The sequence below is a fragment of the Pecten maximus genome, chromosome 2 (assembly GCF_902652985.1).
Source record: "Pecten maximus chromosome 2, xPecMax1.1, whole genome shotgun sequence".
NCBI lineage: Eukaryota > Metazoa > Mollusca > Bivalvia > Pectinida > Pectinidae > Pecten > Pecten maximus.
Genome location: NC_047016.1, coordinates 14,764,828 through 14,787,622, shown reverse-complemented (window position 1 = coordinate 14,787,622; position 22,795 = coordinate 14,764,828). Strand labels below are relative to the sequence as shown.

Sequence of the window (22,795 nt, the reverse complement as noted above, 5' to 3'; positions counted from 1 at the left end):
AAATGAAATACACTCCCATCTTACCCATCCCCACCCAACCCACCCATTCTCTTGGCTAAATGATAATACATATAAATGTACACTCCCACCTGAACTTACTTATCCCCACCTATCCCCACCTCATCCCCTTGGTTAAATGATAATTCATCCCAACCCCACTCCATCCCCTTGGCTAAATGACAATATACTCCTACCTTACCCAACCCCACCCCATCCCCTTGGCTAAATGACAATATACTCCTACCTTACCCAACCCCACCCCATCCCCTTGGCTAAATGACAATATACTACTACCTTACCCAACCCCACCCCATCCCCCTGGCTAAATGACAATATACTCCTACCTTACCCAACCCCACCCCATCCCCTTGGCTAAATGACAATATACTACTACCTTACCCAACCCCTTGGCTAAATGACAATACAATCCAACCCCACCCCATCCCCTTGCTAAATGATAATACACTTCTACCTTACCCAACCTCACTCCATCCTCTTGGCTAAATGATATGCCCCAACCCCACCCCATCCTCTTCGCTAAATAATAAAACACTCCTACCTTACCCAACCCCACCCCATCCTCTTGTCTAAATAATAATACACTCCTACCTTACCCAACCCCACCCCATCCCCTTGCTAAATGATAATACACCCCAACCTCACTCCATCCTCTTGGCTAAATAATAAAACACTCCTACCTTACCCAACCCCAACCCATCCTCTTGTCTAAGTGATAATACACACCAACCCCAACCCCACCCCATCCTCTTGGCTAAATGATAATACACTCCTACCTTACCCAACCCCACCCCATCCTCTTGGCTAAATGATAATACACTCCTACCTTACCCACACCACCCCGTCCTCTTGGCTAAATGATAATACGCCCCAACCCCACCCCGTCCTCTTGGCTAAATAATAATACACTCCTACCTTACCCACACCACCCCGTCCTCTTGGCTAAATGATAATATGCCCCAACCCCACCCCGTCCTCTTGGCTAAATAATAATACGCCCCAACCCCACCCCGTCCTCTTGGCTAAATAATAATACACTCCTTCCTTACCCAACCCCACCCCATCCTCTTGGCTAAATAATAATACACTCCTACCTTACCCAACCCCACCCCATCCTCTTGGCTAAATGACAATACACCCCAACCCCACTCCATCCTCTTGGCTAAATGATAATACACTCCTACCTTACCCAACCTCACCCCATCCTCTTGGCTAAATGACAATACACCCCAACCCCACTCCATCCTCTTGGCTAAATGATACACCCCAACCCCACTCCATCCTCTTGGCTAAATGATACGCCCCAACCCCACCCCATCCCCTTCGCTAAATAATAAAACACTCCTACCTTACCCAACCCCACCCCGTCCTCTTGGCTAAATGATAATATACTACTACCTTACCCAACCCCACCCCATCCTCTTGGCTAAATAATAATACACTCCTTCCTTGCCCAACCCCACCCTGTCCTCTTGGCTAAATGATAATACACTCCTACCTTACCCAACCCCACCCCATCCTCTTGGCTAAATGATAATACACTCCTACCTTACCCAACCCCACCCCATCCTCTTGTCTAAATAATAATACACTCCTACCTTACCCAACCCCAACCCATCCTCTTGTCTAAGTGATAATACACACCAACCCCACCCCATCCTCTTGTCTAAGTGATAATACACACCAACCCCAACCCCACCCCATCCCCTTGGCTAAATAATAATACACTCCCAACTTACCCATTACATCGGTCATGAGATGGTGGGCTAAAAAACTTTAAGATATTACTGTCAGAACTGATTTTTTAATTTTGTCTTACACATGGTCATTGAGTTTTCAGAGTTCCAGATAATAATGTTTGACTTTAGTCTACTACCACAGGGACTTGTCACAAATTCTCAACCCAGGGTCATTACATGTATGTATTATAGTTTTAATACATATTTATGAAATATGGGTTGGGAATTCCTCCTTGTGGTTTGAACTAGTGTTATAAAGATGAAGTAACTACTGTTTATGATAGATATCAAATGAAAACAAAATAATTCAATGCAGAAAAGGTAAAAAGCTGTCCTAAATTTATTTATTCTTTACTAATTCAAAAATGGAAGCATCTAAAAAACATATGCACAACAAACCAAAAACATAATATTACAAAGGTGAAGAGATGAAACAGACTTTATTTCTAGTTACTAAGCAATTGCCTTATTTCTAGTTACAAATCAACATGGCCTTATTTCTAGTTACTAAGCAATGGCCTTATATCTAGTTTCTAAGCAATGGCCTTCTTTCTAGTTACAAATCAACATGGCCTTATTTCTAGTTACAAAGCAACATGGCCTTATTTCTAGTTACAAAGCAACATGGCCTTATTTCTAGTTACAAAGCAACATGGCCTTATTTCTAAATTACAAAGCAATGTGGCCTTATTTCTAGTTTCTAAGCAACATGGCCTTATTTCTAGTTTCTAAGCAACATGGCCTTATTTCTAGTTACTAAGTAACATGGCCTTATTTCTAGTTTCTAAGCAACATGGCCTTATTTCTAGTTACAAAGCAACATGGCCTTATTTCTAGTTACTAAGTAACATGGCCTTATTTCTAGTTTCAAAGCAACATGGCCTTATTTCTAGTTACAAAGCAACATAGCCTTATTTCTAGTTTCTAAGCAATGTGGCCTTATTTCTAAGTTACTTAAAGCAACATGGCCTTATTTCTAGTTACTAAGCAACATGGCCTTATTTCTAAGTTACTAAGCAACATGGCCAATATTACATGCAGGATGTCATAGAAATCTTGTTAAGAGAACAAAATGCACAACAGAAAGCTGTATATATTCTCAGATGTTAGTCAAAGCAGCGTTAGTCAAGTACAACGTCGATGACAAACCTTGGCGGAGGACGTCATATTTGATGTGGCTCCTGTCTCCACGTCGTGAGGATGCCATGGTCCTAAGTAGACTTCTGTCTCTGCCAACTGTCACAAAGACATATATACATTTTATCCCTGTAACTTGATACAATTTTCTGTCTCTGCCAACTGTCACAAAGACATATATACATTTTATCCCTGTAACTTGATACAATTTCAATATCTTTTGTTCAGACATATCATTTTGATGTAAATTAAAACTTCTCTATAAGAATATGCCTGATTCAATCTATACTGTAAACATACATACTTCAGTGGTAATCTTATTTTATCACTTTTCACATTGAAACACTATCGCTAAATCAGACTACACTAATTAAAGTTTCTGTATCCACGGCGGGTACTGTGGATGTACAAATCTATCATAGCACTAATAAAAGTTTGTTTATTGTATCCACGGCGGGTACTGTGGATGTACAAATTCATCATAGCACTAATTAAAGTTTCTGTTTATTGTATCCACGGCGGGTACTGTGGATGTACAAATCTATCATAGCACTAATTAAAGTTTCTGTATATTGTATCCACAGCGGGTACTGTGGATGTACTAATTCATCATAGCACTAATTATACAGTGTACCAAGATAGATCTCCTAGATCTCGGGATGACAAACCAAAATGAAATCACTTAAGCCGTTAGCTGGACAAATTTCCAACATCTGGAGAAAATTTTAGTTTAAGTGAACTGGAACAAAAAAATAATTCTCCAACTTGCTATGAATTACATTAATTCTAGTCAACATCTGATTTTCTTCTGATTACATCCTCACAATAGCCAATATCCAGTCATTGATAAGTTGGGGGGGGGGGGGGGGGGGGGGGTCCGATTACATCTAGACTAATCTTAGTCCACATTCACAGTACTAATGGTAAAGTGTGAGCTTTTGCTACAGTGGGATAGATGCAGTGAGATACCGCTAGTGGGCTCAGCCAAGGTGGGGCTCAACATAGTGGGCTCAAGACAGTGGGCTCAACAGCGATATAGAGCTGGATGGACAAAGTGGGCTTGACAGATTGATATACAGTGTGATCATACAGACTAGTTAACTGAAAATAAATTTCATTGATAAGCTGAGATATTCACAGCCATACCTAGATAATATATTAGATTACATATTAGCTGTAACATTTCAGTACCTGTGGGCTTTATCTCTTCGAACTTCTACGACCTAATGTGTGGGTACAGTAGGTGAATGGCTTCACACATGAGTACTGCTGAACCTAAATCTTGTCTTTTTCCAGTTGTAATGGAACAGCAAATACAGGTCACATCTACTTCCTGTGAAAAAGTGAAAGAATCTTCAGATAAGTCAAGGAGTAGGCTAGAAATTGTTTGATGTTTTTTTCTTTTTATTTTATGGTCAACATTTTTTTAATCAAAAAACACTAATGATTCAAATACTTGAATACATGAAAATGAAATAAAAGTCACAAGAAATTTAAAAAAAAAAAAAAATTGTGAGAGAAATTTATGAGGCAAAAAATAATTGAGAGGCTTCCTTGGAGCTATTATATAAGAACCTGAGTCGTGGTTGTCTTAGGGGTGAAGACTTTTTGAATGAGGGAGTATTGTAAAAGTGGAGCTTATAAGCCACCTAATAGCTCAGACTAGCGGGAATTTTCCTTTAGCCTAGTGGTAGGATGTTTGCCTTGAGACCGAGACCAAGACCAACTGGCAGCGGGCATGGCCGGTATATGTTGATATATTGTACACATATATATTGTACCGTTCTAGATAGTTTTTAATAAAGTTTAATTTTAACACAGGCACTTTGTGTAATTGATATTCAACACCCATATTAAAATCCTGTATCCAATTCAAGTTATACACACATATACCAGAGGTGAAGTAATTGTGGCAGCGTATTGGGTATGGCTTTAGAGACACAGGAGGATTGAAAATTGTACTACGCATACACTCTGTGACATGTAGCTGCTTCTCACAAAGGGCAGACTGGATTTGAGGAAGGTTACTCCAACAATGTTAGAGGTTTTACACGGCGAGATACTTTTGACAGGCGCCAAAATAATATCCGATAGAAAAAGAGCCGACCAGTGGCCTTCAATGTTATAGGAGTATGAGGAAGGTATAACAAATTAAGCAGCAATTTTTAAACAGGCCAGCTAATGTTGGCAATTAATCTATTTGTTAATTAATCTGTTTGTTAATTAATCTGTTTGTTAATTAATCATTAAGCTTCCTGGTATAGCCGTGTATAGTTTGATCTGATGTTTCTAGTATATGAAATTTGAATTAAAAAATTAAACTACAACGCGGAACTAGATGTGTTTCTGTTTTCACCAAACGTAATAAACATGCACATTCTATCTATCACCTTTACCTCTACGATATGAATCGTTCTCCCTTATCAGCACTGCTAGTATATACACGTAATTAACCCGAATTGACGTGACAGTTACTAGCAAAAGAAAAATTACGTAAACAAAAGCACGTGATGTTGTGACACTGGACCATCGGAACACCTCTCCGTCTGCAGATTAAATAAGCAAGTTTCGGAGAAAATGACGAGGGGTTCCGATTGGTTAAATAAGATGACGTCTACTTTCACTTCATTCTGACGCCGTTAAGGATGTACGTGAAGCTTTCTCAGTTATGTAACTCGCGACTGGGCCTAAACGTAATGTCTACTGTAACAAAACGTTAGGCTCCAAAACATAGTCAGGTTGGAAAAGAGTGAAAAAATAATGAAAAAATATTTTCTTAGGGCGAATTTGTTCTCCTAAAACCAGTTTTAGTTTCGAACCGGTTCTGTAAACTTTCCATTTGTTGAGTAAACCAGTTTCAAACCACATTTAAACTGAAACCGGTTCATTCATTTGTTTCTGATAAACCTAAACTAGTTTATTAAACCATTCAAACCACCACCGGTTGTGGTTTGGAAGGTTTCGTATCTGAAAACAAGATGGCGAATGTTGTCAACACACATGCAGAATGTGCTCTTGAAGTGCGCTACGTGCTCCAAACTTGCCAGCTATGGCTTGTAGTGTCATTTGACTGGACAAATAAAATATAAATTATAAATATTTAATAATTGTTTTCCCATTGGTATGACAGTTTTCCCTTGTGTTTGAAAGAAAGTCTGCTAGAACTGCATGCGTTTCCCTGTCATTGCATTGTGTAAGTATGTCTTCAACATAATTTGGGATTCGGGGGATTTTTGTGCGTTCAGGAGGTATTAACGTTTCAAATACTGCTCTGAAGTTTTTCTCCCAAAGACACCACATTGAAAACTAGAATTTTGCGTTTGTTTCTCAAGAGCAAACCAGTTTTAGTTTACAAACCGTTTTGAAAACCAGGTTTAAACCATAAACCCAAACCTAAACCAGTTTATTTGCAACAAATTTGCCCTAAGATGGATCAGAGACCTATATACTATATAGTATATAGGTCTCTGGATGGATTAATAAAAGCAAGTTTATAGCGAAAATTAAGATTCTCTTAGTTAAAAATCAATTATAAAAACGTAACAAACATATACGAATGTATATCTAAGTCCGTGATATTAATGATTAAACGACATAAAGCCTAATATATACCTTCGTTATGCTAGTTATGCGAAGTTATGCTGGAACATCTCAACGCAAATCTAAACAAACCGAACAGCTCTCTGTCTCAATAAACGATGTGAAAAACTTGTCGGAATTACCATAGATGATTGTCTAACATGAGACAAACAAATTGCAGAAACTTCAAAAAAAGTTATCTTAACAGATTTTCCAAATGAGACGAATTCGACCTTTTCTCGCCGAATCATCTTGTCTGACTTACTACAACTGTTTCATTAATCCCCATTTCGACTACTGTTCTACCATATTGGGAAATGCTTCACAAAATCACATTGCTAAAATTGAAAAAACTTCAAAAACGTGCTGCAAGGATACATTATTGTATGTTTAAAAGACTCAAATGGCTTACTTTTAAAAAACGGATTTTGTACAACAACTCTATTCTGATGTACAAAGTCCTTAACAATATGGCCCCAGATTACTTGAATAACTTTTAAGTTGTCATCCGCAATTCAAACAAGAACTACCAGATCATCAGCACAGAATGTATTTTACATGCCATCTTTTAAAACAAATATATTCAAAAGATCTTTTACCTGCCAAGGTCCTTGCATATGGAATAGTTTACCATCGTATGTACAAAACTGCAAAAGTCTTTTATCTTTTAAGAAATGCGCCAAACAGTATTTTATGGTGTCGTAATGCAATATGTATTGACTTTTTTACTATAGAAATATAATACTTTTAGATGAAATAATTCAAAGCTGTGATAGAAGTATCTGTGCTAATCAAAATTGATAAATCAGTGTGGAGCCTGGTCAATCATGCTGATGACTCTGTAGACGTGGTAAGAGTTGATATGACCAACACAGACGCATAGCCCTCTGCATGATTGATCAGGCTACCAGGAAACTGGAACATTAGTGCAATATGGCAATCTCAAATAATATAACTGTGATAATTGTCCATAATTATATTACTACTAAACTATTTACAGCTACATGTATTACATATTTATGTATATTGCCTCGAAAATTCGACAATTTACTTGTCTGTACTGTCGTTATTACTACTTGACAATTATTTATTTCTAGTAATACGCATCCAACATTTGTTTGTTAGGATCCAGTACCTATATTGGATTATACTGTCGTTGTTACTTACTAGACCCTATATACAATGTATATTATTATATATTTATATTGTAAATAATGTACATTTTACTTGACCATATGAAAGACGAGTCGTTGATTCAATATATGTAATCAAGACTAAATAAAACCTATTATTATTATTAGTGGTAGTTTTCGTTATTCTCTATAATTGACGTCATGGCTTAACACACGGAAACTGGAACATTAGTGCAATATGGAAATCTCAAATAATATAACTGTGATAATTGTCCATCATTATATTACTACTAAAATATTTACAGCTACATGTATTACATATTTACGTATATATATATATATTTATGTTGTAAATAATGTACATTTTACTTGACCATATGAAAGACGAGTCGTTGATTCAATATGTAATCAAGACTAAATAAAACCTATTATTATTAGTAGTAGTAGTATTCGTTATTCTCTATAAATAACAATATAATTGACGTTTAGATAACACACGGCATTCCTTCATCAAGTAATATAATAGACGCTTAATTCCTTTCAAATAACAACCCCATGAAATTATTTCCTTCCCTGAAATTCGACCGCTGGTATAGCCACAGACATACCAAGTGTATATTTGAGTCTAAGGTATAGCCCACCCCCCTGCTGAGAGGGTAATCCCGCGATCACTACACTGAAACAATAGCCGATAAAACAATGGCCAGGTGAGCCTGACCAGGTGTGCCCTGACCAGGTGGGTCCTGATCTGACCGAGGACACCTATCTGTGACGGTGTGACGAGGTGTAGGCGATAAGCCAGTAACTAACCAACTAACTTATAGTTACCGCAAGGTGATGAGATGTGATTGCTTGGTTTAATTATTATATAGGTTGATTTAAACATATTTTATTGCAATACATAAAAGGATTGGGCCCAAGTGATAGCAACTTATAGATGGCCTTTCCTCAACTGTATGTAACATTTTTAGTGACAGCGACATTTTAAAAAACCTTTGCGAAGAGATATATATGTGTGTCATATTTACGTCCCTGGCTTTCCATCCTCCTTATCAAAAATAACAACAGAATTTCCGGCACGGACTTATGTAAGAACGTGTGTCAAGGAGGACCAACAACAGGGTTATATGAGGACGGGTGTCAAGGAGGACACCAACAACAGGGTTATATGAGGACGGGTGTCAAGGAGGACACCAACAACAGGGTTATATGAGGACGGGTGTCAAGGAGGACACAAACAACAGGGTTATATGAGGACGGGTGTCAAGGAGGACACCAACAACAGGGTTATATGAGGACGGGTGTCAAGGAGGACACAAACAACAGGGTTATATGAGGACGGGTGTCTAGGAGGACACAAACAACAGGGTTATATGAGGACGGGTGTCAAGGAGGACACAAACAACAGGGTTATATGAGGACGGGTGTCTAGGAGGACTAACAACAGGGTTATATGAGGACGGGTGTCAAGGAGGACACAAACAACAGGGTTATATGAGGACGGGTGTCTAGGAGGACTAACAACAGGGTTATATGAGAACGGGTATCAAGGATGACACCAACAATAACGCTAAGAGGTATTTTTTTGGTAATATTAACGTTAAGATTAAGAGGAAACTTTTGTGTGGTGTAACGTTAAGGGGAAACTTTTGGGTGGTAATAACGTTAAGGGGAATCTTTTGGGTGGTAATAACGTTAAGGGGAAACTTTTGGGTGGTAATAACGTTAAGGGGAAACTTTTGTGTGGTATAACGTTAAGAGGAAACTTTTGGGTGGTAATAACGTTAAGGGGAATCTTTTGGGTGGTAATAACGTTAAGGGGAAACTTTTGTGTGGTATAACGTTAAGAGGAAACTTTTGGGTCGTAATAACGTTAAGGGGAATCTTTTGGGTGGTAATAACGTAAAGGGGAAACTTTTGGGTGGTAATAACTTTTGGGTCGTAATAACGTTAAGGGGAATCTTTTGGGTGGTAATAACGTTAAGGGGAAACTTTTGTGTGGTATAACGTTAAGGGGAATCTTTTGGGTGGTAATAACGTAAAGGGGAAACTTTTGGGTGGTAATAACGTTAAGGGGAAACTTTTGTGTGGTATAACGTTAAGAGGAAACTTTTGGGTGGTAATAACGTTAAGGGGAATCTTTTGGGTGGTAATAACGTTAAGGGGAAACTTTTGTGTGGTATAACGTTAAGAGGAAACTTTTGGGTGGTAATAACGTTAAGGGGAATCTTTTGGGTGGTAATAACGTAAAGGGGAAACTTTTGGGTGGTAATAACGTTAAGGGGAATCTTTTGGGTGGTAATAACGTAAAGGGGAAACTTTTGGGTGGTAATAACTTTTGGGTGGTAATAACGTTAAGAGGAAACTTTTGGGTGGTAATAACGTTAAGGGGAATCTTTTGGGTGGTAATAACGTTAAGGGGAATCTTTTGGGTGGTAATAACGTTAAGGGGAATCTTTTGTGTGGTAATAACTTTTGTGTGGTATAACGTTAAGGGGAAACTTTTGGGTGGTAATAACGTTAAGGGGAATCTTTTGGGTGGTAATAACGTAAAGGGGAAACTTTTGGGTGGTAATAACTTTTGGGTGGTAATAACGTTAAGGGGAAACTTTTGGGTGGTAATAACGTTAAGGGGAATCTTTTGGGTGGTAATAACTTTTGGGTGGTAATAACGTAAAGGGGAAACTTTTGGGTGGTAATAACGTTAAGGGGAATCTTTTGGGTGGTAATAACGTTAAGAGGAAACTTTTGGGTGGTAATAACTTTTGGGTGGTAATAACGTAAAGGGGAAACTTTTGGGTGCATGGTATTAGCTTTAAGAGGAACTTTTGGATGGTATTAACGTTAAGAGGAAACGTTTTGGGTGGTATAATAGTCATGCAAAGTTACATTGAACATTAATTTTTAAATAATTTCAGACAGTATCTACAATTAGAAACTGACCCATGGTGACCATTTGAGAATAGCATCTGTCCCCTATGTCTATCTGACATTGGAACTGAATATCATTTTGTTTTCTAAAATCGATTGTTTTAGCAGAAGAACTTTTTTAGCTGATGACGTTGACCAAATTGTTTTCTTTGTTCAAATTAACAAGAACATCGTATGTTATCGTTACATGACAAAAATTCTCCGGGTAATTTTATGTATGGTATATGGTAAACGAAGTCTAAATACGATCCATAGGAAACATCAAGGGTACATCTGCAGTTCTCTAAACTAGGATATCTTTAGGTAAACAGCCCCGCCTGTATCTAATACCTCTCTATTACATTTGTGGGACTGTTTACGGACTGTTAATAATAATGATAATAGTCCTTATTTACACATTGTAACAAAATGGATCAAAGACTCGACAAGTTGACATAAAATATAGCGTATCTCTGTTGTTTTATTATATCCTTAATTCGATAGGACGTTACTATCAGAGACATATATACATCTATATATGTCTCTGTTACTATCTTGTGCTCAAACTTCTTGTCATTTTTTGAGCAAACAAATATATTAAACTTAATAAAGATGGTTTGAGGAACTAATACTTTCCAAGTTTTCCACGCGTCCAATTAGCATTGGAAAAATTTGAAAAGAATATATCGGCAGGGACATATAATATATATATATCGGCAGGGACAAAGGATATTTATGTCCCCGATATCGGTGAAGTGTCGGACCCAGCGGAATAAAAACAAAACAAATCTTATAAATACATAACTGTTGTATATAGCCATCAGAACTAGTCTGTCGACTGCTGGTATGACTCGTGGAACTCGGTTAGACCTCGCTATCAGTCGCTATCAGTCGTTCCAAGGATTGAAGGGAAATAACTGCGCTATGCTTCTCACTCCGAAGAGAATTATATGTTCCACATGTTCCTTATCGATATGAAATACACTGTAAAAATGTGAGACTTAAAAGGTGCGTTATAAACATACACTGCGAAATTAATATGATAATCTAATGATCAAGCTTGGCCGAGTATGTGCTTTGCGATTTTTTTTTTAATCATGTTCACGAAAATACTACAGTGTATTTTAAGTCCCTAGCATAATAATTATGATACAGTAATAAAACTACATTCGTATCACTATCATTTTTTATAGCTAACACTATTCATGTCCTTCTAAAATGTGTTCTTTGTATATCCCGTTTCCATATAAAATCCAACATGTGTATGGTAACCACGACACACAAGATAGATACGCAGGTAGGAATCATTAGATAGTAAGTCACGCATACTAAGGTAAGAAGTTAATAGCTTTATACAACAATTAGATTCGTATTAAAATTTGCTTTGGGGTGTATAGGGTGATTTTTGTTTGTTATGACCCAAAAAACGTTTAAAACTAATTAGACGGATTTTAGTTAGTATTTATATGGCTTTATCACCTAAAGATGTAAACTGATGCGTTTCATTTGATTTTCCTTAACTGTTCAGTGCATCTAATCACGTGCACTTAGACCTAATCTAAGCCCATGCTAAATTAAGAAGTACTTTTTTAATCGTTCTTAAATGAGGACTCCTTACTTATTTTCATTATTTAAGAAGAAGAAAAGAATAAATGTCTATCCAAAATCAAATGCTTTGTGGAGTTTATAGAATCTTGACGTTTGACATAGATAGATTTGCTTGGCCCGCTGTAGGGTGTTAATTTTCTTTTTTTCTAATTAATCATTTCACCCTCAATGATATCGGAACGTCTTTCAATAAGCCCTCGAGATCAATATGAATTCACCTGTTTTACCTGTTAATTGAAATTTATTTGCCCCGTGAGGTGCTCAAAGTGGAATGCCAGGACCCCTAAGGTGCCTCACAATTATTGTGTCTGCCTAATCAACATCTCTCCGAGCTGTCAATCTTCGTCAAGGGCGTGAAGAGTCGGTCACTAAATCCCACTTATTCATTGGTCAGTATTTATATCCGGATCGCAATCACCCACCGGAGATTGCCGAGTAGATACTTTGGGACATTTGATTGGTTCATGGCCCATAGACGGGAAAGAATCAAGTTAGTTTCACGCTTGTCGAGCCGCCATTTCTGTTTTGAGGGAATTTGACTGGCAGTGTGTAGAAGCCCTCCCAACTTTACGGAACTGTTTAGGAATTTGTGCTTTATGGAAACTGTGACATACAATCGGATTATGTGTTTGGATTAACATCGCAATTAATTCCCATGTTTAAACGTCAGTGGAAGGAATAATTCCGTTGTGTCATTATCATGGACGATACACAAAGGCTAAGCGTAATGCATCCGCAACAGGGAGCTGTTAGTATGTCAGGGCCCGAAAATATGATTCAACAATATAATCTACAACCTACGGGACAAGAACCTTCAGAACAACGAAAACAGGAAATTGGTGACATTTTACAACAAATAATGACGATAACTGACCAAAGTTTAGACGAAGCGCAAGCAAGGTGCCGGTACATGACATTACAGCTATACCCCTTCTGTGAAATTCTCAATTTCATCCCCCATTTACCATTACAGAAAGATATGCATGCATTTTTCTCGTAATTCTTAATGCCCATTTGGAATATGCAAATTAATGATGTGCCAATTCTTTATATTTTTTCAGAAAACACACGTTGAACTGTCATCGAATGAAACCTGCGTTATTCAGTGTATTATGCGAAATCAAAGAAAAAACGGGTGAGCTTATCTGAAGTTGTCTTTCCTTCATCTCGCAATACACAAGACCTTTTAGCTTTGTGTTGTTATGCCGTATTCTATGTTTCGCCCAACCGTATTTGATAGTTAATATCATACAGGTAAAACATTTGGTGTGAAGGAGAAGAACAGTACGCATATGTTGGATTTGTTGTATTGTAACAATAATACGGTAATAATTAAAAGCTTACATTTTACAACATTATTATACCCAGGAAAGCGATGTTGTACATTGTATAAGTGTTATTCTAAACATATTTAACACAATGAATACCATATATGGCAAATTTATTAATGTAATTTTGAAAGAAAAAAAGATTTTTTTTTATTTGTACTGCACAAATCTAAAATATCAAAGGATCCTTTCAATATGAAGATGACACCAATGTTGGAAATACATCAATTTACACACCAATGTGAAGTCTTTGTTACATTTTCAGTCATGCTAATCATTCATCAAAACATAGGATAATATGCAACAAAATTGATTATGATGCTATAATTAATAAATACATTAAATTTAATTAAAAGTCAATGAGTATATTTAATATGAGATATTATATATGCATTTCCTATTTGTGGATATTATATAATGTTAATTATAGCTGTAGTTGTCAAGTATAGGTGCAAAACCTTATCTATATTTTGAAGAAAAAAGATCTATTAGGATATAATTATACAGGGGTATAGAGATAATGGCATTATGCTTCAGATATTGTCTGTAGTCTTTCTATAATTGGACGAAAATTGCTATGATATATAAAATCTAGAAGGGCATATATGAAAATGTGGAATGTTGAATATTGTCACCTTTATAATAAAAGTACATGTTACAGTTCTGTCAATGACACCACTTGAAGTTTTTAGTAACACATATTAAATTAAAACAACTTATTTTTTAAAACTCATTGCTTATACATATAGTCATATTACAGTAATTTAAATACAGTTTTTCTTACTGTTGATAACTTTCTTTAAAATTTCATGTGAAACACACAAAAATATTAATGCAATGAAGACAAAAGGAATTTCTGGAGTCATTAAATGATATTAACAATTATTAATAGCAGTGAATTAGTGTATGAAGATATGACAAACTTCACTGAATAAGATAGCTGTAATATAAAATGTTTGCATTATATTTTGTATAGTGGTTGGCTGTGACCGATTGACAGAATGTTTGACTGACAGATACACATGTACGAGCTACTGTATTGACTAATGGTGGACAGGATTTATGTGGGGTCTAGATTTCATTCAATAGATGAGAGAACGTGTTCATTTGCAATAGTAATATTTGTAGGCTTTTCATTTCAAGCAAGTATGTACTGAAGATTGTTTATGAAAGTAGTAGTTCTCAATTTATGTAGAGTCTAAAGGAAAGTAGAAGCTGGGGACTTCTAATCCAGTATCAAAATCAAGTTATTGATATTAAGCAAATTTTATTATTCTGAAAATATATGGTCCTGTTGCATAATATATTGTGTGTCATATTAAATTTGTAATAAAATTTGTGGTGGCATTGTTAGGCTAGAGGGCTGTGATCAGGTGTTGATAATAGATCTAATTTAAGAAGAACCCTGGGTCCCAGAAGTTAAGATTAAAAAAAACCAATAATAGATGTTTAATAACTGATAGGATTATTCTGTCTGTACAGCTATATGTGGAATGTCAATATATTGTAGTTGTTGGGGTTCGGATAGTTTGTAAAACTTCTCTTCTAAACTGTTTAGTAATTATATAATGAAATACTGCTATCAATGTGTCGTGTGTTAAAAATTTAAGTTTGAAAGTAGCATTATATAAACAATAGATTAAATTTTTACTTCACATGGGAAATTTGGAAGAAAAAATGTAATTAATGGAAAAGTAAAAATTAAAACTTTGTCACTGAAATGAAATTTCTGTTCCCATTGTCTACGGAGTATCACTTAATTTGATGGGTGAATACATTTGCTCGTAGATTCCAATTTTCAAACTGACAAAACCACCTCAACATTTGTCGTCAAATTTTGTGATAATCTGCGTAGTTCCCGCCAAACTTTAATTATATAGTTAGAGACGGAGGGAAATGGATATTGATTTTACAGTAGCGCTGCTTTCTCTACTTCCTGTTTCAGCATAGGATTTTAGGTCAGCTGTCAAGAAATTGATTTATGAAATCTTTGATAAGGGTTGCAGAATATTTTCTCTTTTTTTTTTACAGAAATTTATGAGAAAGCAACAATAAAGATTGCTAACTGAAGCTAGTATAATATAGTATGATATATAACACAGGATAAATAGTAAAATGGTTTACTACCTTTATCAAATATTTAAAAAAAATTAGAGTTTTATCGAGAGAGTTTGCAGTCATTCTGTAATATAAAAATCGCAATTAACATTGTAGTAGCTTCATATACTGTTGTAAATATATATATATAAGCCGTTAAAAATAAAGCATGAAGCTTTCCTGGTAGAAATATTCGAAGTTCTTTTATTCATTACAAAATTTCATGTGACATGTTTATATGTCATTTTCGTACAGCTTGATCTCAATCACGGTTCACAAAAATTTTATGGCCTCCACTACATCAAAATCAAATTTGATCATTTTTGTACCATATCCCCATCTCCTATTGTTCTGTACATCAGACGAGCAGTTTCCAAGGTCTCCTGTCATTTTGCACAAAATGAAAATAACCCCAACTTACATGGGTTGGCTCAATTTAACATTGGCTATTAAAGCTTTATTTAAATTATGTATTTCTAAACTTTGGAAATCACAATATATGGCTATATATATAAATACCATAATAAAAGAATAAGGTAAATATTTTTCTTATTTGTTGTTATAAATTCCATTTATATAAAACAGCTTCATTTTCCTTTTTTGAAATTGCCATTTTGTGTAAATTTTCGGAATGGAAAACTCATTAGCCTACAATTGCAATTTATAAATATTTCTTTAATTTTCTGTATGCTATATATGTATTATTAAAATACTTTTTACAGATTTTGAAGATAAGTCCCAGTTTTAAAAATGTTGAATAGTCTCATTATATATTACTAAGAGATTTTTAAAGTTGTCCAAGCTAGCTATAGTCCTACAGAAGAAAATGAGAATTTCAAAAATTTGTCTAAGACTGAAAAAGATGACTCAATTTTTTGCCAGCTCTTATTAATCTCAGGAATCGCTGATAGAGATTCATTAATATTTTTATTGAGATATATAGTCGCAAATCATGCTTAACATACAAGAATTTAATATACATTAAATGCAGCATATTTATTTGAAATCTTGTACTTTTCTTTGCTGAATTAATTATTGATCAAAAGGTTTTGCCGAGGAGTGTCGTAGATGTACATGTCCAATTGTAGAAGGCATGCTCCAAATCTCTGGAGCTCTGATGGGTCGTTCGCATCTAAATTGAGACCCTGTTAACTGGGACATGGGTTTTCACAGCAAACCAGTCTGTAGAGATGCTATTTCATATTGATTAAATTTGGAGGTACGGGGAGTCTAATACGCAATAAAAGTCTCGATCTGGATCCAAGGAGCGCTTGACGAGAAGATGTGACAGTGATGGATGACAACTGCGCTACACTTGTATCGATTTTGGGTGAACAGGGTTCTGAAACGAAGATTGAATTAAATTCATTTAATGTGAGTTACGAGTCTTATGTGTGCTGCTGATCCAGTGCTCCGTGGTTTGTTATGGTTGGTGTTTGGCTTGGTGAACAAAATCTGTTTGATATGGCCGCATTAAACTTTGGTTATTTTTCAGTAATATAGACATGTTAAAAAAACTAAAGGACTTACATAGCATTATAGCATTTTGTGAAGCATATATCCTGATGACATATATCTTTGTCACATGATCATGAGTAAATGGAAACATATATACATGTAGATATTGCCATAGAAAATTACAAAACTTTGAAGTCTAAATAAGAGCATTTGTCTTCAAAAGGAAATCCTACATAAGCTTATATAAAGCATGGAAGAAACAGGGTGGCAATTTCAAGAATATAATAAAATGGATTTTAATTCAATCTTCGTTCGATTTTTTCATAGATTATCAGGGAGTTTTTTTACTGTTAGTGGTCGTTAATTACACATGAATACTAACTAAATACGTGAATGTGTATATATATGAACATAATATGCAGTTTGTTCATGTGTATGTATGTTGTTGGAGGCAGTTCATACATCATACTGTGATCACAATCTCTTCTGACTCTGGCATGGTGATAAATTTCACTAATTAAACATTTCACTTTTGGAGGGAAAAAAATATCAAAGCAGAAAATAACAATAAAAGGGAAAACATGGTTATGAAATTCCATGTGAAATACACGAATGAGATGTTTTCTTATCTCTTGTTTTATTTGTTGGAAATTTGATGTATCATGATGTCAAAATTAATGTCTTCCAATAGCTTTGGTTGAGTTGTCAAAATGAGGTGTCTGTCAAATCCTTGGACATGGCTGGCTGATTGTCACGGTGTGGTTAATAAGAGGAGCTTGCACCTGTATAATAAAGGAATGCAGACAATGACCCTTGTTATAGCCTATTGTGAAAAACCAACATTTTAATAAAACTTTTATATTTGAATCTCAAAGGCATTTTTCTTGATTGCAGAATATTGTGATACTAATATCAAGGTTAGCAGCTGTAAGATACTTGTAAACATCAAAAAAATATCAGAAAATATATATGTATTATTGGTGGTATGGTTTGTTAAACTTCATAAAGCTATGTAAATGGTGTATTTATGTGCTGTATCATCACTGTTACTGTACTTTGTATCTGGTGATAGAATCACACAAACGTTACCTGTAAACTCGTCTCATCCAGGTGTGAACACATTATCATATACTCCTCAAACTTTTATTGGACCTTATAATGTTACTTCTAAAATGTAATGATGTGTAGGATATTTTTGTGAAAGAAAATTGTACCTCAATTGGAAAACATTCCTGGGTTTACATTCATTTTTACATACAAAGTGATCATGTAGATTGTGTTGTAGAACTGCTCTGCAATGATCAACCTTACAAGTAGGACAATCACCTCAAATTTATACCTCAATTGGAAAACTTTACTGAGCTTACACTCGTTATAACATATACAGTAGAAAGTGATCCTGTAGATTGTGTTGTAGTAGAACTGCTCTGTAATGATCAACTTAACAAGTAGGATAACATTCCACTTTTAGATAATATCAGTAATATGTTCATGAAATTTCAAAAATAGTTTATTGAAGCCTTCTGAATATAAATGATATAAAAACCTACAATTACTGTTGCAAATCTGTTCTATACCTGTGGTACTATATTGACTTATTGCAAATTATGACCTTGACCCATTTTCTAATGACCTGTCATCTTGACCTTGACCTACATTCACCACATGTACACCTGTTTTGCTGTATTTACATCAGTCAAATTTGTTACCTAAAAAGCTGACCAATTAATATATCCTTTTTCCTTTTGACCCTGTGATGACCTTTGCATGTTTCAGTACTGAGTATAAGGAACTCCCAGGAGGAGGAACCACCAGATCCCCAACTCATGCGACTGGATAACATGTTAATAGCAGAGGGTGTGGCAGGGCCAGAAAAAGGAGGTGGTTCATCAGCAGCAGTAAATGCGACAGCAGCAGCATCCGGTGGCCAGCCTGACAGTGCTATAGAGCATTCAGACTACCGTGCCAAACTGGCACAAATTCGACAAATTTACCACACAGAACTGGAGAAATACGAACAGGTGAAACTCACAAACTTGTTTGTCTTTGCACCCAGGGCAATGGTGGCAGTGGACACCCTTTCTAAACATGGCTGCATCTGGCATTTGTTGTTGATAACTTTGATCTTTTATGAGAAAGTGAAAAAGTAACTTTATACCATAATTTACTTGTTGCAAAACTATTTTCAAAATTAGATTATTTAAAATTGTTCCTTAATGCATTCATGTTTTTTGGGTCTTCACAAAGAGGTAAAATATCATTGTTTCATAAGTAAATTTTAAGAACAGATCTTTGTTTGCAGTTTGCCACGGTAGAAGTATACATAATTGTAAACGAGCTGTCAAATAAATCAAAAATGTATTTTCATGTTACTCAATTTTCATTTTTGATAAAAAAATTATTGATAAAGAAAATGTATTTTACCTCTGCTCTGTCTTGTTGAAATGCTGTGTCCTATATATGTATATGTATATAAAAAAAACCTGTTTATATTCAATATGTTTCCACGTCTACCCTTAAAAAGGCTTTAATCTCCATTTTCTGTTACTCAAATATATTTTTGATGTATATTGGAGAGAGATATATCACCAGAAAATTGATTTGAACAAATTATATCAATATAAATTTAATTCAATTATGCCAACTTTTATGTTTATGATATAAAAGATCAGTGATTGGTTAAAAAAGTTACCCTAGATATGTATACATATCTGTTACCCTGGACTAGATCTGTAATATATATCTGTTACCCCGGACTAGATCTGTAATATATATCTGTTACCCCGGACTAGATCTGTAATATATATCTGTTACCCCGGACTAGATCTGTAATATATATCTGTTACCCTGGACTAGATCTGTAATATATATCTGTTACCCTGGACTAGATCTGTAATATATACCTGTTACCCTGGACTAGATCTGTAATATATACCCGTTACCCGGACTAGATCTGTAATATATATCTGTTACCCCGGACTAGATCTGTAATATATATCTGTTACCCCGGACTAGATCTGTAATATATATCTGTTACCCCGGACTAGATCTGTAATATATATCGGTTACCCTGGACTAGATCTGTAATATATATCTGTTACCCCGGACTAGATCTGTAATATATATCTGTTACGTATACCCAGGACTAGATCTGTAATATATACCTGTTACCCCGGACTAGATCTGTAATATATATCTGTTACCCCGGACTAGATCTGTAATATATATCTGTTACCCCGGACTAGATCTGTAATATATATCTGTTACCCTGGACTAGCTATATAGATCTGTAATATATATCTGTTACCCTGGACTAGATCTGTAATATAGATCTGTTACCCTGGACTAGATCTGTAATATATACCTGTTACCCCGGACTAGATCTGTAATATATACCTGTTACCCCGGACTAGATCTGTAATATATATCTGTTACCCCGGACTAGATCTGTAATATATACCTGTTACCCCGGACTAGATCTGTAATATATATCTGTTACCCCGGACTAGATCTGTAATATATATCTGTTACCCTGGACTAGATCTGTAATATATATCTGTTACCCCGGACTAGATCTGTAATATATATCTGTTACCCCGGACTAGATCTGTAATATATATCTGTTACCCTGGACTAGATCTGTAATATATATCTGTTACCCTGGACTAGATCTGTAATATATATCTGTTACCCTGGACTAGATCTGTAATATATACCTGTTACCCAGGACTAGATCTGTAATATATATCTGTTACCCTGGACTAGATCTGTAATTATCAGATCTGATACCCTGGATTTGATCTTTTTTGTTTAAACACATTATCATATGTGTGGGTGTGTGTTTCCCTGGACTAGGTAAGTTTGTGTTTTGATCTTTTCTTTTTCAGTTCCGACTTGAGACCAAGGTGATGATGTTTTATATATGATTATTAATGGATAACATGTTCTTTAATTTACAGATTTACTGGTAATCTGAAATGTTGTGATGAAATTGATGTGATCTCAAATTTACTTTATGCAAGTTTTTGAAACGGAAAAAAATGTTATACAGCTATGTTTCTGTTGATATACTGAAGGCAGTTTTATCAAAACATATCAGATTATCCATTTGAAGAATAATTTTGTCATAGATTTCAATTTGAGAAGAGTTGGCTGGGTGTTTAAAGCAGTATTTTGTGACTGTCCTAAAGTTTCGGATAGCTTGTGATGACCAAAGCTGCTATCTCCTATCTGTACATTTCTCTTGATTATAGAAACAATTTTTCATTAACAGTGTCTAAGGTTTCTTTCTTCATTTTCAAATATTTACAATTATATCAATCCAAAATTTTGCATGAACAGACAGTGGCTTGCCACCTGATTATTTTGTTTAAAAATAATTCTAATTTCTTTATAGATCCCATATTTTGTTTCTAGACTCGTGTGCTTGTTATCATGAAGCATGCCAAAATCTTTAGAGTAGTTTCTAAAATGATCTGTTAGAACCCAATAATTGATGTATTAACACCTGGCTATTCATTGACTCAGCAAAATGTTTGCAAGTTGCAATTTGCTGTTGACATTTTCGGACCTATAATTTGAAACAAATGGCTAAAAAGGTACAGGATTCATTTAAGAATTCCAACTTAACATTAAGAGTATGCTGAAAAAACGTTATTTAAAGGTGAGCTTAAGACAGCATTAACTTGTAGTTGAGAGAAATTGGCATAGAATTCAGCAAGAAAGCTAAAACAAAAAGCAGCATGTTGAGGGATTAAACCAGCAAAAAACAGATTCTTGATTAATAAATTTAAGGTTAGCTGACGTTTTGTGCCTGGCCTTGTCCCCTGGGGTCCTGCCAACATTTACCATACGTTTACATTATCTTCAGATTCACCCGCTCCATTTCGATAATATTTAAAAAAAAAAAATGCATTGTACATTTTGGACCGTGGCTGGTGATGTTGCTGGTACCATAATGTTAATAGCGGTCTCTACTTGCCAAAACCCTAGAGTTTCAGTGAAGTTTTATGCTGAATGCAATACACATTCATTTGTAGGGTAAATACATCTTATATAAATGAATTGCCATAGGGGTTCTGTAATTTGTGAATCCAATCCCTTTGTGTTACATTTCTAAATTGGAAACTACTGATAGTTAAAGTATATCGTGCTGTTGATTACAAACTCAGCAGCATTCTCTTAAAATCTTAATTGATTTCAAAAGATGCTTAAGATTATTTTGCCAGTTGGTATGCAAATAGTTTGTAAAAGGTATGAAACATTAATTTGAAAATGCAGTTACATAATTGTTAAAAGGAACAGTCGTAATATCCTATTAAAACAAAAAGTAAAATGATAAATTAATTGCGAACTATCAGTGAAGAAAAAAAACAACCAAAATATATAGATATAGTAAATTGAATTACCTATTGTAGATGAAGTAAGCTTTAAAGTTTAATCAATGAACTTGGGAAGCATCAACTGATTCCTTATTGATTTCCCGGTAGTGTGATACAGATTATTCCACATGGTGTTGTCTATTGTCCTTTTATCATTTTCAGCCATCTTTCCCAATTATTATTATGTTATATTTTATAGCTGTGATCATTCATCTGACAGATAAATTTTACAGACACACCTCATCTACTGCAACTGCGGGCAGAGCAAGTGAATTCACCAAATCTTCCTTAGTACAAGATTCAACAGAAATTATTAGACAATCAAAACACAGGAAATGAATATTCAAATTTCTTAACAAGATCAGTTATTATACAGAAAGCACAAATCAATAGAAAATAAAACGTTA

The 22,795-nt window shown here is 35.2% G+C and overlaps 1 protein-coding gene and 1 long non-coding RNA gene across 12 annotated transcripts in view; one reads left to right on the top strand and one right to left on the bottom strand.

The window, feature by feature from the left end:
* Nucleotides 1-2,180: 2,180 nt before the first annotated feature.
* Nucleotides 2,181-5,410, bottom strand: LOC117318967. Its single transcript, XR_004530527.1, has 3 exons — nt 5,291-5,410; nt 4,086-4,227; nt 2,181-2,993 (listed from the first exon to the last, which is right to left on the bottom strand). It is a non-coding gene; the product is annotated as an uncharacterized LOC117318967 (long non-coding RNA).
* Nucleotides 5,411-12,614: 7,204 nt separating this feature from the next.
* LOC117318883 (pre-B-cell leukemia transcription factor 1-like) overlaps nt 12,615-22,795 on the top strand; it is a 78,582-nt gene continuing 68,401 nt past the window's right edge. For 7 of the 11 annotated variants that reach the window (XR_004530479.1, XR_004530480.1, XR_004530477.1 and 4 more), the window contains exons 1-3: nt 12,617-13,030; nt 13,186-13,259; nt 18,784-19,028. Coding sequence is in view for 6 of the 11 variants with exons in the window: in XM_033873854.1 (XP_033729745.1) it covers nt 12,825-13,030; nt 13,186-13,259; nt 18,784-19,028 (525 nt within the window). In the remaining 5 variants the exon portion in view is untranslated. Of the gene's footprint in view, nt 13,031-13,185; nt 13,260-18,783; nt 19,029-22,795 lie in introns of all 11 variants that reach the window. The other 4 variants (XM_033873849.1, XM_033873842.1, XM_033873835.1 and 1 more) reach the window with 4 other exon arrangements.